The sequence below is a fragment of the Oryx dammah genome, unplaced genomic scaffold (genome assembly GCF_014754425.2).
Source record: "Oryx dammah isolate SB20612 unplaced genomic scaffold, SCBI_Odam_1.1 HiC_scaffold_26, whole genome shotgun sequence".
Lineage (NCBI taxonomy): Eukaryota > Metazoa > Chordata > Mammalia > Artiodactyla > Bovidae > Oryx > Oryx dammah.
This window is the reverse complement of record NW_024070210.1, coordinates 43,817,154-43,836,205: the sequence shown is the minus strand read 5'-3', so window position 1 is coordinate 43,836,205 and position 19,052 is coordinate 43,817,154. Positions and strand designations below refer to the sequence as shown.

Below are 19,052 nucleotides of genomic sequence, written 5' to 3'. Positions count from 1 at the left end.
AAATTTTAGTTTTAAATGATGGTCAGATGGTACTGAATCACTCAATGACGATTATGTACATTGCCTAAGGAGATTTAAAACACCTCAAATTGCTAAAGCTTTGTCAAATTCCATTTTCCCTTTAGTACAGTTAAAACACTGGAGATGGGAAAAGTGACTGGTATTGTCGGTGATGGTCTGGGGAACAGTTTTCAGGGAAAAACTTAAGTAGCTAGTTGTTCAGTCACTAAGTCGTGTTTGACTCTTATGTCCCCATGAACTCTTGTGACAGCACACCAGGCTTCCCCATCCTTCACTATCTCCCAGAGTTTGCTCAAACTCAGGTCCATTGAGTTGGTGATGCCATCCAACCATCTCATCCTCTGTCCCTCCCTTCTCTTCCTGCCCTTAATCTTTCCCAGTATCAGGGTCTAAGTAGCTAGTAGACAAGCTAAAGAAGAACAAAGATATATTGCAAAGAATAGCCTGATGTTGGTAGACAAATAAAAATAAGTGCCTGTTGGTGTGCCTGATTTTTTTCTTCTTAATACCTTTTTTCTAACAGTTAGGTTTCCAAATACAGTCACTGCTCTCTTAATCTTATTTTTGAACCAAATTTCTCTGACATGCCTGTGTGTATTTTGGTTTCCCTTTAGTTATACCAAAAATTTAATCAATGAAATTCATTTAAGGGTATAGGGTATATTTTATATTGTTATTTTATATTAAAATATTTGTGTCAGCAAAAGTATGCATTTTGCATTGGCTTATAATAGCAATTTCTAAATCAGTGTTAATTTTTTAATAGTTATTTTATACACTTGACTATTTCTTAAACCAGACAGATTTGGTGGTGGTGGTGGTGGTGTTGCTAAGTCGTGTCCAACTCTTGTGAACCCATGGACTATAGCCTGCTAGGCTCCTCTGTCCATGGGATTCTCTAGGCAAGAATCCTGGAGTGGGTGGCCATTTCCTTCTCCAGGGAATTTTCCTGACCCAGGAATCAAACCCAGGTCTCCTGCATTGTAGGCAGATTCTTTACCAACTGAGCTGTGAGGAAAGCCCCAGACAGATTTAAATAGAGAATTAATCTGCATTTTAGGGTCTGACAAAATACAAATTGACGTTTTTAAGTTTTGTTCATTTTCCTCTATTTTTATAGGGACAGTTAAGGCTTTTTGCATTGATTTTGTGATACGATTTCAAACACAGTTGTATATAAATGGTAGCAATGAGAAATGTGTTGAGAGTCCTGTGTAGTACTGTGACTATGAGACTGTCATTGGTCTCAGGCATTTCTTTATTTCCAAAGGGATTCTCACGGATGGCTGGTTTGACTGCCTGGCTTCTTTCCTGGATCCTCAGGGCTCTTCCGGTAGCATTCTCACTGTCTCACATCACTCTGTGGGTCACTTCGGTCATGTTTCTTTTTCACCTGCTCCAAGTGGAAAAAGCCAGTCATTCAGCTATTGACAAACTCATGGAGGGTGTCACTAAATCCATTTTGTTGCCTCTAACTGACAGCCTAGATCCCTGTCAGTTTTTTTTTTATCAGGGCAAAAAAGTATTTGCTGTATACCATCAGTAATTAGGCAGCTTTAAACTCTTTTTAAAGGAGACACCAAAGACAGAGGAATGAGCTTCCTAACAGTTCTTCCCTGGGGCTGTCATTAAGGTTAGAGTTTGCTCTCAGGTAATACGTGTAGCTTCTTGGCCAGAGGGATGGATGGGGCAGTTTTCAGTGTCCAGTAGTGATGGATATGGTCTGCAAGGAGGTGGCACTGTGAAATGGGACCTGCATGTTCATGGAGCACATAGGCTTGACCAGACCTTTTATTCTTGATTGGTTTGGTATGTGTGAAAACGTATGAATGGCTCAATATTCAAATATCTTTCTTTCTAGTGATTAGGTTTTAATGTTTCCATTCTTCCAGCAAATACATTTCAGAAAAAGAATTTGGTTTTGTGTTTCCTGTCAGTGATCTTGTATTTAGATACTTACACTATAAAAGTCTGAATGAAGAAATCCTTTCATACTTTTTTTCTGCTTGAAAATTCTTTCCAGGAGGAATAAATACATGAGTATGTAGAAAATTATTTTTGTTTGTTTTGATAGAGTTCTGATGCTTATTATTTTGTGTTTCTAATTTAGGTGTATCTACTTGCCATTTTGCCTGGGCTTTTCATTCTGAGGCTGAGGAGGAGCTGATTAATATGATTCCAGCAATTCAGAGAGGGGACCCTCAGTGGTCTGAGTTGAGAGCTATGGGAATAGGTTGGTGGGTCAGGAATATCAACACTCTTCGAAGATGCATTGAAAAGGTAAGTGTATGTCATTGAATTTTGGAGTTAAGTATTTTCTTACAGCATAAAAGATATTATCTTCCCAGAAAACCTGTGGTGAGGGATTCATCTGTACATCTTGAGATCTTGAGAATTTCTTAAATAAAAATTTTTGGACATTTCTGAATCTTGACCTTTATAAACTCTCCATTCAGTATATCAGTTGTCTTTTACCATATATACTAAGTATATAATACTTATGGAATATAGTATATTCTGCTATCAGTTGAGATGTGTCCTGGTTTAGAAAAATACAAACTGTATGTCAGTTGTATACATTAGATAGAAAAAACATTGTTTGTATAAAACAGATTCTCTGCATGGCTAGGTTAATACATAACAAACTTCCTTTGCACATGTAAAATACCATTCAAAAAGTTTTTATTTGTGGCACTTGAGGAAGATACCTATGGCAGCAAATGAAACATGCTATAAATTTTAAGATGGGTTTTTGAAATCAGTTTTCTAGTAGAAAAAAATGTTTAAAAATTTTTAGTAGAAGCTGGAAGTTATTTCAGTGTTGGCAGAAACTGACCATGACTGAGCGCTTTTTGTGTACCAGGCTTGGTTCTAGTTGCTTTTCATAAAATATTTCATGTTATCTTCTCATCAGCTGCATGTTACTATCTCGATTTTCCACCTGATAGAACTACGACTCAGAGAGGTTGGGTAACCAGTCCACTGAAGTTCTCAGAAGTACAATTCATGATACATTTGTGGAGTATGAATTCATTTCTTTCAAGAGGAATTTACTCTAAAGTAGTAGTTCTCAAATTTTAGTGTCTGACGAATCACCTGGCAAACTTATCTAAAACACACATCCCTCACTTCCACTCTCAGAAATATTTTTTTTGTTTTGCCGCACTGAATGGTTTGGGGTAGTTAATTCCCAGACCAGGGATTGAACCTGTGCCCTCGGCAGTGAAAGTGGCAAATTCTAACCACTGGACAACCAGAGAAGTCCCCGTTAAATTTTTTCCATATCCTGAAGCAAAGGGAAAATGAGGAGATCACATTTTCTCTGAAATGTTCAGATGTTGCCAACAAAGTCTCTATAGTTTTTTATCAACAATGTGTTTTGTCATTATAAATTGAGTATTTTTTATATAATTAATTTCCACAAGTAATTTATCTCTTAAAATTCAATCAAAAGGATATATAAGATTTTTTTCTCTTGAAATGTATGTTATAAATCATTAACTGAAGATGAATAAAAATTCTTGTAAAAATTATTAAATATTGAAGTACTAAAATAATTGAAGGCAGAGAAAATGCTTAAAAAGGGGGAAGAGAAATAAAAGCATTGAAAGTAAAGCATTTTTGTGATGTGACTTTTAGGTATCTTCCCCTGTCTCTCCCATGCCTTGGTAGCGTTCTACTCTACCATCAGGCAATGTTAGCTGAAAAAACATATCGTTTCGCTTCTAAACTTAGTTTTATGCAGATATTAGCTTGGTATGTTTGAGAAGTATATGGTCTGCATGTTACTGTGTTCGAAACAGTATGATATATACAATAATGTTACTGGGTTAATAATTTTTAAATTTACATCGAGTTCATTGGTTCTGCATAATTTAGCAAGTTTGGCCATATGGCTCAAAGGGGGTTGTCTGTTATGGTACATGGGGAATTATGTATTCATTGAGACTTTTTTCTCATGAAATTTCTAAGAACTAAAATTTGAAGCCTGTTCAAAATAACAGAGCTTCAACCATCTATATTTTAATTACATGCCAGAAAGCATGTGTCAGTCCTTCAGAACTGTCAAATTTGATTGAAAAATACCAAGTTATGTTTGTTTTTTTAAAAAAAGAACATTTATTTTTGCCTGTAGTTTTTTAAATGTGTGTGTGAGTATAATTGATATTTGTTCATAGACGTCTATCAATATTATGAAATCACATGCTGCTGCTGCTAAGTCGCTTCAGTCGTGTCCGACTCTGTGCGACCCCATAGACGGCAGCCCACTAGGCTCCTCCATCCCTGGGATTCTCCAGGCAAGAATACTGGAGTGGGTTGCCATTTCCTTCTCCAATATATATATATGTGTATATATATATATACCATAGAAGTCAACATTTTAACTTTAACAAAACATTAAGGAATTTAATATGCTTAATTTTTAAGAAAAGGTCTCACCAGGAATTCTCTGGTAGTCCAGTGGTTAGGACTCTGTGCTTCTACTTCTGGGGACCCAGGTTCAATCTCTGGACACAAAACTAAGATCTGGCAAGCTGAGCAACATGGCCAAAAAGAATAAGTCATGTCTATCAAATATTCTGCCTTCTTTACTGTTTCCTATGTTAGTTTTATCACTATCTGGTTTCTAATGCCTTTGCACCGCTTATTTACTGTGTGACTTCAACTAATTCAGTTAACCTCCCTGTGTCTCAGTTGCCTCATGTAAAATGGGGATAGTAGTAGTAGTTCTTGGATCATGGTGATTCAGTAAGACAAATGAAAGGTGCCTGGTACATGGTAAGTAGTCAGTAAATACTAGTTGCTGTTACTGTTTTTATTGTAATTACAGGTATGCCCAGGGTTGTCTCTAGGAGCATATGTTATAAGCTACTGGAGATTGTGGAAGAGAGTCAGTTCTTCCCATCTTCATAGTTTCTGTCAGCCATGGAAGTAGTAGGGAAACATTAATTGTTGGAATTCTTTTATCAAATAGTTAATTCAGCTTTTTATTGACCATTTAGGTTGCCAAAGCTTCTTTTCAGCGTAACAATGATGCCTTGGATGCTGCATTATTCTACCTTTCAATGAAGAAGAAAGCAGTTGTGTGGGGTCTGTTTAGGTAAATTGGTTCAACACTTAATATGATTTAATGGAATTAAGATTGTGCTGTGAATCGAAGATGTAACACTTTTGAAAGTACTTGGATAAATCAGTTTCCTTATTTGTGCCTTGGTCCCCTTATTAGAGAAAAATAAGCACTGTATTATTTGAGCTTAACTAAAGAGTGGGATATTGTTAAAAATAAGTTGATGAAAACAATTGGGAAAGTAGAGTGCTCTTGCTTCCTACTTACGTGTATGTATTTTGAGTTTTCTCCTTATTAGAAGAAATGAAGCGAAGCTTGATAACAAATACATCTCCCTAAAGTTGTTACTGTTCTTCTTTTAGCTGGCTGTTTGAGATTTTCATTGTCTATTTTCATATATTCTGTACAGGATTAAATATTTGAAATTTGGTTTAATCACCTATGTTTGTCCTCTGGTACCCAGGTCACAGCATGATGAAAAAATGACAACATTTTTCAGCCACAACTTTAATGAAGATAGATGGCGTAAAGCTGCTTTGAAAAATGCTTTCTCTTTGCTTGGAAAACAACGCTTTGAACAATCTGCTGCTTTTTTCTTGCTAGCTGGTTCATTGAAAGATGCCATTGAGGTATGACTGAGAAAAGGTGCTATGAAATACCTGTAAGAGCTTGAAAATCTGGGAAGGTCATAGAGTAGATTGTAATGTTTGGTCATGTGTTTGTAAGGATAGAGGGTAGAGAATAAACACAGAAGTTATAACTGTGTCACATTGTTACATTGGCACTGTGACAATGGAATTATAAACAGATGCAAGTGAGAAGCATAAATGGGACATTTTATATAGAGAATACTGCATTCCAAGGTATGCATTTCAATTATAAATATGTAGAAAAAGTGGTTTATGAATATCTTCTTCCTGGCCATCTTGTGATGCTAAACTATTCAAAGTATGCACAGGTCAGTTCAGAGTCCCCTTACTTGGTATAGACAGGCAGATATTTTAAGTTCTTTTTCTTCTAAATGAAATTCATAGCTAAAGAACTGAGATACAGTTTGTACTGTTTTGTAGTCATCTTAGATATTGGAAGATGAGTGGGAAGAGATAAAACTTTGCATTTTTGGATATAGAATCTTGATAGCTGATTAAGAGAGTAATTACAAATATTTCTATTTATGAAATAGTCTTCTTAGGATATCAGTTATAATGAATAATCCAAACAGGTGAAGGAAAAATGTAATTGGAATAATACATCATAGAAAATATCCAACAAAGTGAAAGTACTCTATGTGTAGAATTAGTCCTATTTTCAAAATTATCTCAAGGTGTGTAACTTTTTAAAATAACAAATATTTATAATTTTCAAATGGGAAGTTTAGCCTAGAAAATACTCAGGCAGGAAGAGAAATATTGATTGAGATGCTCATATTGCCTGAAGGATCTCAGATTCTCAGATGAGTAGTTACTTTAGAATACAAACTCAAGAGAGAGTAAGAATAGCGTATGTAGCTTTATTTCTTAAGCTACTTGCTATGTAAATAGAAGATTCTTTTAATATAGTAATAACAGAACTGGACATGAAACAACAGACTGGTTCCAAATAGGAAAAGGAGTACGTCAAGGCTGTATATTGTCACCCTGCTTATTTAACTTCTATGCAGAGTACATCATGAGAAACGCTGGGCTGGAAGAAGCATGAGCTGGAATCAAGATTGCCAGGAGAAATATCAATAACCTCAGATATGCAGATGACACCACCCTTACGGAAGAAAGTGAAGAGGAACTAAAAAGTCTCTTGATGAAAGTGAAAGAGGAGAGTGAAAAGGCTGGCTTAAAGCTCAACATTCAGAAAATGAAGATCATGGCATCTGGTCCCATCACTTCATGGGAAATAGATGGGGAAAGAGTGACTGACTTTATTTTTGGGGGCTCCAAAATCCCTGCAGATGGTGACTGCAGCCATGAAATTAAAAGACGCTTACTCCTTGGAAGGAAAGTTATGATCAACTTAGATAGCATATTAAAAAGCAGAGATATTAGTTTGCCAACAAAGGTCCATCTAATCAAGGCTATGGCTTTTCCAGTGGTTATGTATGGATGTGAGAGTTGGACTGTGAAGAAAGCAGAGCACTGAAGAATTGATGCTTTTGAACTGTGATGTTGGAGAAGACTCTTGAGAGTCCCTTGGACTGCAAGGAAATCCAGCCAGTCCATCCTAAAGGAGATCAGTCCTGGGTGTTCATTGGAAGGACTGATGCTGAAGCTGAAACTCCAGTACTTTGGCCACCTCATGCGAAAAGTTGACTCATTGGAAAAGACCCTGATGGTGGGAGGGATTGGGGGCAGGAGGAGAAGGGGACGACAGAGGATGAGATGGCTGGATGGAATCACTGACTCGATGGACATGAGTTTGAGTGAACTCTGGAAGTTGGTGATAGACAGGGAGGCCTGGTGTGCTGCAATTCATGGGGTTGCAAAGAGTCGGACATGACTGAGCAACTAAACTGAACTGAATTGTGTTTTTATATGGGAATATATTTGGAAATTAAGAGGAACTGATTATATAAAGTCGAATATCACAGGTGTTATTTAATTTAAAAATGAACCTTGTTTAATCCAAATCTGAGATAGTACTGATATACCTTCTTTTATGCGTATTTTATAAATGAACTTTCTAGGTTGGAAGCTACTAAGTTCTCAGTTCAGTCGCTCAGTTGTGTCCGACTCTTTGCGACCCCATGAATCGCAGCACGCCAGGCTTCCCTGTCCATCACCAACTCCCGGAGTTCACTCAAACTCATGTCCATTGAGTCAGTGATGCCATCCAGCCATCTCATCCTCTGTCGTCCCCTTCTCCTCCTGCCCCCAATCCCTCCCAGCATCAGAGTCTTTTCCAATGAGTCAACTCTTCGCATGAGGTGGCCAAAGTACTGGAGTTTCAGCTTCAGCATCAGTCCTTCCAATGAACACCCAGGACTGATCTCCTTTAGGATGGACTGGCTGGATTTCCTTGCAGTCCAAGGGACTCTCAAGAGTCTTCTCCAGCACCACAGTTCAAAAGCATCAATTCTTCAGTGCTCGGCTTTCTTCACAGTCCAACTCTCACATCCATACATAACCACTGGAAAAGCCATAGCCTTGATTAGACGGACCTTTGTTGGCAAACTAATATCTCTGCTTTTTAATATGCTATCTAAGTTGATCATAACTTTCCTTCCAAGGAGTAAGCGTCTTTTAATTTCATGGCTGCAGTCACCATCTGCAGTGATTTTGGAGCCCCCAAAAATAAAGTCAGTCACTCTTTCCCCATCTATTTCCCATGAAGTGATGGGACCAGATGCCATGATCTTCATTTTCTGAATGTTGAGCTTTAAGCCAGCCTTTTCACTCTCCTCTTTCACTTTCATCAAGAGACTTTTTAGTTCCTCTTCACTTTCTTCCGTAAGGGTGGTGTCATCTGCATATCTGAGGTTATTGATATTTCTCCCGGAAAACTAAGTTCTAGTTTCTTAAATTTCTTGCTATTTCGTAGTCACTCTCTCAGCCTCTGGACCTCTTTCCTCTACTCTGATAATGTAAATAGTGTATAATTTCAGGAGTTCAGTGGGATATTTCATATCTCTAAATAATTATCATTAAGTATTTCTTAATATTTAAATTTATAGGTATGTCTTGAAAAAATGGAAGATATCCAACTAGCCATGGTAATTGCCCGTTTATATGAATCTGATTTTGAGACTTCTTCCACTTATCTGTCCATCCTAAATCAGAAGATTTTGGGTTGCCAAAAGGATGGCTCAGGATTCGATTGTGAAAGATTACATCCTGATCCTTTCCTCCGTAGTCTTGCTTACTGGGTAATGAAAGATTACACCCGAGCATTGGACACGTTATTAGAACAGACACCGAAGGAGGATGATGAACATCAAGGTAGGACATTTTGTGGGTTTCTCTTTTTTCTTTTTTAAAAGGCAGTTTCTGATTAGATAATACATATGAATAGATAATACATATACTTAGATAATACACACACACACACACACCCCATCCTCCCCCACCCCCCCCCACCTCATCGTTGAGAAATGAGTACCAAAATTTTTTGTGTGGCTAGAGGTTCAGTCACTTACTACCTGTGATTGAATCTGGCATTTTGTTGTCATAATTTTAGTAGTACTAAGAAGACTTCACACACGTTTTTACTCTCATAGCTATATATCAAGGTATATAAGATTACCATACTATTCTAATTTCATATATATTAAACTGAAGCATACAGCATGTTCCCACATTACAAAGCTGTTTCTAACTTACTTCACTCTGTATAATAGGCTCCAGTTTCATCTGCCTCATTAGAACTGATTCAAATGTATTCCTTTTAATGGCTGAGTAATATTCCATGGAATTTAGAAAGATGGTAACAGTGACTCTATATGCGAGACAGCAAAAGAGACACAGATGCACAGAACAGTCTTTTGGACTCTGTGGGAGAAGGCAAGGGTGGTATGATTTGAGAGAATAGCATTGAAACATGTATATTATCATATGTGAAACAGATCACCAGTCCAGGTTCGATGCATGAGACAGGGTGCTCAGGGCTGGTGCACTGGGATGACCGTGAGAGATGGGATGGGGCAGGAGGTGGGAGTGGGGTTCAGGATGGGAAACACATGTACACCCATGGCTGATTCATGTCAATGTATGGCAAAACCCACTACAATGTTGTAATTAACCTTTTTTTATTGCAAAAAGAAAAAAACCCAATATGGTCCTTGTTGTATTTATGTACATATGTCATACACACGTACTGTGTGCACACACAGACTGTGTCTGATTTGCCACTCCCTCTCCCTTTTTTGTTTTCTGGAACAAATCATAAACTAAATTGGCACTGGTTACCTTTTAGGAATAGGAGTGGAGAGATACAAGCTTTTACTTTTCATTTTGTACTTTCCTTAGTTATAATTTTATGTGTTATTTTTAAATACTTAAAGAGCTTAAATGAATAAAGAGATTCAGGCTCATTTTTTACTTTCTTCTTTACAAAAAGAAATGTAATAATTTAATACAGTAGTCCCCTCTTATCCACAGGGATTATGTTCTAGGACCCCTAGTGGATTTCTGAAATGGTGGATAGTACCACATCCTATATAAACTATGTTTTTTCATATATATATGAGATAAAGTCTAATTTATAAATTAGGCACAGTAAGGGATTAACAGTAGTGACTAATAATAAAAGAGAACAATTATAACAACAATATACTGTAATGAAAGATGAGAATGTGGGTTTTCTCACTCAGAATCTTATTTTACAATTTTAATGCCTTTTCCATTTTAACAAAGCACTTATCATGTACTGTGCCCATAACTTCTGCAGTTTGAAGTGTGACAGAAAAACTAACATGAATTTCTTTTTCGTTCTTCACAATTTTGTGGATAGAAGATTTTTTCTGACCATAGACCATAGTACCCTTGGCTTATGAATTTTTTGCTTTCCTTGCTAAATAGAGAACTTTCTAATTTTCATATAAAGGAAGCACTTGTAGCTTCTCTTTGGCATAGATGAACTGCCAGCATCACTACTCTTGCATGTGGGGCTCTTTGTTATTAAGTAAAATGAGGGGGACTTGAATGCAAGCACTTGATGCCGTGCTAGGGGATCTGATAATCACAGTGGCTACTAAGTGACTAGTGGATGGAACACTCTGGACAAAGGATGATGATCCCTGTCCTGGGGAGGATGGAGCAGGATGGTGGGAGATTTCATCTTACTTCTCAGAACAACTCACAGTTTGAAAACTTATGAATTGTTTGCTTCTGGAATTTTCCATTGAATATTTTTGGACCTCAGTTGAGGTCCAAATTTTTGACCTCAGGTAACTGAAACTGTGGAAGCAAAACTGCAGCCAAGGGGGGGATGACTGTAAATATTAAAAAAAATTTTAAAGGAAATAAAACCTTTAGAAGAAAAATATCTGAGCTACCCAAGTAATTTTAATAAAAGATACACATTTTTACAGAAGGAAGATTCTATTTATTTCTTAATATTTTTCAGGTTAACTTTTAAGAGGTTGTTATTGGGGAAATGTTAATGTATACATAAACAGTTATACCCATGTAACACAGTCAGCTATATTAATACTGTACTGTAATAGATTTCTAATATTTTTCACACAAATAATACATAAACACAAAAAATAATAAAACATTTTTAATTATATGGTATCTTGAAAAGTTCACTAAACGTGAACTAAACATGCAAATGCCTGTTCACATCTTTGAAAGTTTGCAGTTTGAAGGTTTGTATGTAGGGAACTTACTGTATAGATATATTTTGAAGCAAACCCAACAGATCATTTCGTCTGTAAATATTGCAACATGCATCTCTAAAAAAATACAGACTCTAAAGAACATAGCACATATCAGGTATAACACATAACACAGTTTTGTGAGTAATCAAATCCTCAGTGTTCAGATTTCCCTGGTTGTCTTATAAAATCTTATACAGTTGATTTGTTTGACCCAAGATCCAGATGAGGCCTGTATCATGTGATTGGTTGAGGTGCCTCTTATGTCAGTTTTCATCCATATTTAGTTACTGCAGCGTGCCTCACCCCCCAGTTTATTTGTTAAAGAAGTCAGATTGATTGTCCTGTAGTTTCCTGAGTTTTAGATTTTGCTGGTTGTATTCTTGTTGTTTCATTTAATGTTTTTCCCTCCTCTGTTTCTCTGTATTTCCTATAAATTGGTAAGTAAGATTTTAGAGGATTTTAGAGGATTTTAGTAGGTTTTTTTGGCAGAAATATTTAATAGATAGGTAGAGCACTTCCACCAGGGAACTCATTTGAAAGTGTTAGTTGCTCAGTTGTGTCCGACTCTTTGTGACCCCGTGGGCTGTAGCATGCCAGGCTCCTCTGGCGTGCTTCCATGGCGTGCTCCATGGTATGCTCCAGGCAAGAATACTGGAGTGGGTTGCCATTCCATTCTCTTCTTTCCATCCAAATGATTGAACCTGGGTCTCCTGCATTGCAGGCAGATTCTTTACCATCTGAGCCACCAGGGAAACCCTCAAGGAACTCATAGTGTCAGCTTATTTTGCTTTTTGTGGAATTAACAGCTATCAGTGACTGCCATCTACATCCCTTATTTTATTAGTTTTTGTAAAATGATAATATTCTAAATTTGTCATTTTATCCTTACTTTTTGAGCTGGAATGCTTCTGTAGAGTAAGTCTCCCTTGGCAATGACCTGATTACTCAATTCCAGCCGTATACATAGTAAAAGGAATATAAGTGTTTGATTCTTCATATTTACTAGTTTTCGAAATAATAGCTTGGTTCTCTAGCATCCTAGAAAAGTGACCAATTAGCTTTCATTTTTTAAGGTTATTTTGAATTCACAGATTAAGATAGAGTTGTGTTTTAATATTGCTGGTTGTTATTATGGATGCTCAGATTATCAGAGTCTCTTTAAGTCCTTGAATTTGACATTTTTCTTTGATAGTTTCTTTGCTTTCTGGTATGGTAAGATGTTTCAGGCTCATCTTATACATCTCCTGCCCAAGACCTGGAAACGACCAATCCTCCAAAGAATCCTGGTTCCTTTTAGTTGGGAGTGATATTTAGACACCACAGCCTGAACACAGGGATCCCCGTTGCTATAGGTGTGGCCATTGTGCCTAGGTTATTTCAATGAATGAAGCTAGGAAAAATTTTCCACCCTGGGGTACGTGTGTTCACACTGACATTTCTAATTTCAGATATAGAGTTCTGATATTTCAAAAATGTGTATCATGAAAAGCTTGGATGCTTATGACATTAACATAATTATTTGCTGTTTTATATTATATATGTAATAGTTTCAGAATAATGATGCAGATATTTTTGTAACAGCATGGTTACTGAGAACAGTTGAAGCATTTCTTTTTTTTTTTTTCAGTTTTTTGTTTTGATGGTATATATGACTCAGGATGGTCTGTCATATTACATAAATTTTTAAGTCACTTTTTAGTTCCTGTCTTGTGATTATGGTACCAGCTTGATGCAAAGAATCATTTGTGTAATTTTGCTTTTATTGTAAATTTTTAAAAAGTAAATTTCCTTTTAGAATTATATAAAACGTTAACTGGTTTTGAAATAAAATGAAGGTATTTTTAGAGGAATCTATCATCTTTCCTCATCTTTCTACCCTGTTTTACCCTCCCTTTTTAGGGGACCAGTTGAAAAAAAATTGTGTATTCTTTTTCTATTAAAAAATGTGTGTGTGTATAGATGTGTTTTTAATTTTTCTAATTTTTTAAATAAAAGATGGCTTACTATATATGCTATTCTGAATCTTCTTTCACTTAATATATTCTGGATATCACAGGGAAATTTTAATTTCAGCTATATTGTGTGGATGTACCATAGTTCAACTAATCCTAGGTTAATAATTAAGTTTTCTTTATTTTGAGGAAGTGCTGACACACTTTATTCTTTTGTAACATAATTACAAATTAACATCATACCTTGCAATTGTCTCTGTTTGATTTCTATAGTTATCATCAAGTCTTGTAACCCAGTGGTGTTTAGTTTCTACAACTACCTTCGAACTCATCCTTTGCTTATTCGAAGAAACCTTGTCTCCCCTGAAGGAACTTTGGCAACTGTAGGTCTCAAAACTGAGAAGAACTTTGTTGATAAAATTAACCTCATAGAAAGAAAATTATTCTTTACTACAGCCAATGCTCATTTTAAAGTTGGATGCCCTGTTTTAGCCTTGGAGGTACTCTCCAAAATTCCAAAAGTTACCAAAGTGTCTGCCTTACCCTCAAAAAAAGATCAGCCTGACTTCATTTCTAAAAAGATGGATGCTGTACCTTCAGAATCAAAAGCTCTGAGTGACAGTGATAGAAGTTTTGGCACTGATTGGTCAAATGTCACTTCATCACAGATTGACTGGAGTCAGCCAGTCGTAAGGATAGAAGAGGAACCTCTTACTCTTGATTGGGGTGAAGAGCATGATAGTGCCTTAGAAGAAGAGGAAGAAGATGCTGTTGGTTTAGTAATGAAAAGTACAGATGTCAGGAAAAAAGACAGACAAGAAGATCAGAAAACTCCAGACCCTAATGTGTTATTGACCCCTCAGGAAGAGGATCATCTTGAAGGTGATACTGAAGTTGATGTGATTGCTGAACAACTAAAATTCAGAGCTTGTTTAAAGATCCTTATGACTGAACTAAGAACATTGGCTACCGGTTATGAAGTAGATGGAGGAAAACTCAGATTTCAGCTCTACAACTGGCTTGAAAAGGAAATTGCTGCCTTGCATGAAATATGTAATCATGAATCGGTTATTAAAGAATATGCCAGTAAAATGTATTCCAAAGAAGAGAGTGATCTTCTAGATCAGGAAGAGAAGGTGGACAAACCAGATATTGGCTCCTATGAGCGACACCAGATAGAAAGGCGGAGACTCCAGGCTAAACGAGAGCACGCAGAAAGACGGAAGTCATGGCTACACAAGAACCAAGACCTCCTTCGAGTGTTTCTTAGTTACTGTAGCCTCCATGGAGCCCAAGGTGGTGGTCTGGCCTCAGTACGAATGGAGCTCAAATTCTTGCTACAAGAATCACAGCAGGTATCCACCTTACATTTGTTCTCAATCTTGGTTATTTTAATAATTTCAGTAACTCTTTCACTTATAGTTTTAAAGCTCTTTCTACCAGTTAATTTTAACATCAGCTCCTCTATTCATAGAAGCAGATATTTACACTGTGCATACATATTTTTAGACAAAAGTTTTGATAAATAGAAGTAGGCTAAAAGCTTGAGAGCACAGCCGTGTCAAACTCATCTCTATACCTTCTACATCACACATAGTACCTGGTATGCCAGTTTTTGTAGAATGAGCAAGTACATCAACATATTGCTTTTACTCATGTTTATTGCCAGTGTTTTTATCATATAACTTTTAATTGCTTTTTTTTCTCCTTGGCATTTTAACCACTTTGGGAAAAATAACCTACTGTCACTCACAGGAAACTACAGTGAAGCAGCTCCAGTCTCCACTACCACTGCCTACCACTCTACCTCTGCTTTCAGCAAGTATTGCTTCAACAAAAACAGTCATAGCTAATCCTGTATTGTACTTAAATAATCACATCCATGATATACTCTATACTATTGTTCAGATGAAAACACCACCTCATCCCAGTATTGAAGATGTGAAGGTAATGTAAAGTTTATGATCATTTGGTATTGTACATGCTGAGAAGGTAAATAAGTTATACTTCTCTTCTGGTTTGAACTTAGAAGAAATATTGAAAGTGTTCTTATTTGCTGCCTTCTGAGCCTGATCAGTTCAAGACTGTTTGTCCAATGAATGTAATTTGAAAGTAAACATTCTTGAAATTCTGCCATTTGCCATACTGGATGGAATATTATGCTAAGTAAAATAAGTCAGATAGAAAGACAAATACTGTATGTTATCCCTTATATGCGGAATCAAAAAAAAATGACTATGTAACAAAATAGAAATGGAATCACAGACATAGAAAACAAACAGTGGTTAACAAAGTGTGCATATGTGTATGGGGGCACGTTAGGGTTAGGGAGTTAAGAGATATAAACAATTAAGTGTAAAATACTTAGTATAAAATAATTAAGCAACAAAGATATAGCACAGGAAAATATAGCCATTATTTTAGAATTATGTATAAAAATATTGAACCACTATGCTGTACACCTGAATCTAATATAATAGTTTCTTCTTACTTGTGGAAAAGTTACTGTCTTCCTTTAAGACAGGCAGATACTTTTTTGGTAACAATTAATTTGTTTTCTATATAGTATTCTTAACACATATTCCTTTAGATCCCCATCTCATTTAAATGAATCATTATGTAGAAATATTTATAACTGTTCCTTACATGCTGGGATATTATGAAAATGTAAGTTCAGGAAGTATCTTGGGGAAAACCATGACTAATTAGAAGTGGTCCCAGCGAAAGTAGTCTCATTGCTATCTGCCTGAGGATTTTGTTTTGTTGGAAACTGCAGTAGTTCAGGGTAATGAGAATATGGTCAGAATTCAGTTCAGTCGCTCAGTTGTGTCCGACTCTTTGCGACCCCATGGATGACAGCATACAAGGCCTCCCTGTCTATCACCAACTCCTGGAGTTTAGTCGAACTCATCTCCATGGAGTCGGTGATGCCATCCAACCATCTCATCTTCTGTCGTCCTCTTCGCCTCCTGACTTCAATCTTTCCCAGCATCAGGGTCTTTTCAAATGAGTCAGCTCTTCACATCAGGTGGCCACAGTTTTGGAGTTTCAGCTTCAACATCAGTCCTTCCATTGAACACTTAGGACTTATCTCCTATAGGATGGATTGATTGGATCTCCTTGCAGTCCAAGGGACTCTCCAGAGTCTTCTCTAACACCACAGTTCAAAAGCATCAATTCTTTGGTACTCAGCTTTCTTTATAGTCCAACTTTCACATCCATACGTGACTACTGGAAAAACTATAACCTTGACTAGATGGACCTTTGTTTGGCAAAGTAATGTCTCTGGTTTGTATATGCTGTCTAGGTTGGTCATAACTTTCCTTCCAAGGAGTAAGCGTTTTTTTATTTCATAGCTGCAGTCACCATCTGCAGTGATTTTGGAGCCCAAAACAATAATGTCAGCCAGTGTTTCCACTGTTTCCCCACCTACTTGCCATGAAGTGATGGGACTGGATGCCATGATTTTAGTTTTCTGAATGTTGAGCTTTAAGCCAACTTTTTCACTCTCCTCTTTCACTTTCATCAAGAGGCTCTTTAGTTCTTCACTTTCTGCCATAAGGGTGGTGTCATCTGCATATCTGAGGTTATTGATATTTCTCCCAGCAATCTTGATTTCAGCTTGTGCTTCATCCAGCCCAGCATTTCTCATGATGTACTTGTGCATATAAGTAAATAAGCAGGGTGACAATATATAGAATTAACTACCCCAAATTAAAACTATATCCTGTGCTGAAAATGTAAAAGCAGGTAGATGCTAAGAAACCCTAGGGAGTATGGCAGGATCTGGAGATTTGATCAAACTTCCTCTGTGTTAGCCTGTGCTTTTTCCAGTTCCAGTGGCTGATGTCAGTTCAGTTCCCCAGCATTTTTTCTTTAAAATTTTTTTTGTATGAAATGCACATTCAGTCTCTGGTAGTATGTGTTTCTGAAGAACCCAAGCTTTGCTGGTCATGTCATCCTATTGCATGCATGCTAAGTCACTTCAGGTGTGTCCAACTCTTTGTGACTCTGTGGACTGGAGTCCCCCAGGCTCCTCTGTCAATGGGATTTTGCAGACAAGAACACTGGAGTGGGTTGCCATGCCCTCCTCTGGGGGATCATCCTGACCTGGGGATCGAACCCATGTCTCTTTCATCTCCTGCATTGTCAGGCATGATCTTTACCACTAGCACTACCTGGGGAAGCCCCTGTTGAGATTACGTAAATCATTTGATAGGTGAATATGGAAAAGTAGAAAATTCATTCAATGCTCATAATTAAGTTGGCATTTAATTTAGTCTAAGTTAACATTTCTAGTTCCTGGAAATTTGGATAAGCTTTGAAGAAGTATGAAACTATTTCTAAGATCCCTTCAGATTTTAAGATTGTATGAGTCAAAGTGTTGATTCAGCATGGCATTGTAGGTTTTTATATTATATTGATAATTTTTTAAACTATCAAAATTTAAAAATTTCAGACTGCATTACTTTTAAGTGGATGTCTTGCTTTCTGGGAAATTAACCATTTCACACAGTGATTGATACATTTTCTAAACATTTAATTCATTCTTATTGATAAGATCAGTTCTTCAGTTTCATCAAGGGGAATTTCATAAGGCAAGTTTAAATAAAAGCTCTGAAAATTATCTGCTAATTTTGGTTCTGTTTTTTTTTAGTATTACTATTTAAGCTATTCATTAGCAGGCTAGGACAGTCTCAGCAATGTGAACGTTGACACTTTGCTCAAGGCCTGCAAAACGGCAGGTTCACAGTAACAAATATTTGAATAATATGTGTATAAATCAGTTAACTTTGTTGTAAGAATGCATATTAAATTAGGTGAGTGTTATTTTAGAAGCTTTAAGGTAGGGTTAGTAGTCTTATGTAGGATCTAGTCTTATTTATGATATTGCTAGTTTCTTGGGTATTTTCTGATCTTTAACCTACTACTGTTTGTAGAAATATCAGTACAAAATGTAATTGTGGCTGTTTTGGTTTTAGGTGCACACACTTCATTCATTAGCAGCATCACTTTCTGCATCAATTTACCAAGCATTATGTGACAGTCATAGCTACAGGTAAAAAAAAAAAAAAAATCACCCAAATAGTATTTATACAGCAAAAACATTAAACTGTACCACAGTTATATTAAGGTTCTGCTTCCAAGGGACTGAAAAATCCTGGAGTATGACCACCGTGTGTACTTTATGAGAATGGAAAATAATTGTTTAGCAATCACCTAGCAACAACAGAGACAAATAGAAAATGACAAATAGTAAAGGAAAATTATCATCACCATCTTCTTTTTGTTTTCAAAAAAAGTATCCATTATCCAAAGTAATTTATAATATGAAGTTTTCTAATTTTTTTCTCCCTTAGGAACTATTCCTTTGGCATTAGATCAGTTCCTGTTTGTTTGGTTTTCAGTTGAAAGAGGAAAAACTTTTGAAAAATGATAAAGTACATTCCTAGCATTGAATTATTAAAATCAATTTTACTTACCTATTTCGGTATCAGTCTTTAAAAGTGATATCAGCTTTTATCAAGTGTTGTAATGGTTTGAAATTTTGTTAAATGTCTAATTGCCTTCATCAGTGTATACTTTATATTTTAATGACCAGGGCAATATAAGTAGTAAGAAATTGAATCAGTCAGAAAGATGACCTAGACTTAAATGAATTACGTTAATAAATGAAAAGTTTGTACTATAAATAGAATCA

General features: G+C 36.4%; 1 protein-coding gene across 2 annotated transcripts in view; it reads left to right on the top strand.

The window, feature by feature from the left end:
- Positions 1-19,052, top strand: part of DMXL2 (Dmx like 2) — a 177,333-nt gene that overhangs the window by 127,614 nt on the left and 30,667 nt on the right. For both annotated transcript variants that reach the window (XM_040226516.1, XM_040226515.1), the window contains exons 20-26: positions 2,132-2,301; positions 5,025-5,122; positions 5,553-5,718; positions 8,754-9,018; positions 13,625-14,706; positions 15,107-15,298; positions 18,334-18,410. In XM_040226516.1, coding sequence (XP_040082450.1) covers positions 2,132-2,301; positions 5,025-5,122; positions 5,553-5,718; positions 8,754-9,018; positions 13,625-14,706; positions 15,107-15,298; positions 18,334-18,410 — 2,050 coding nt within the window. The remainder of the gene's footprint in view (positions 1-2,131; positions 2,302-5,024; positions 5,123-5,552; positions 5,719-8,753; positions 9,019-13,624; positions 14,707-15,106; positions 15,299-18,333; positions 18,411-19,052) is intronic.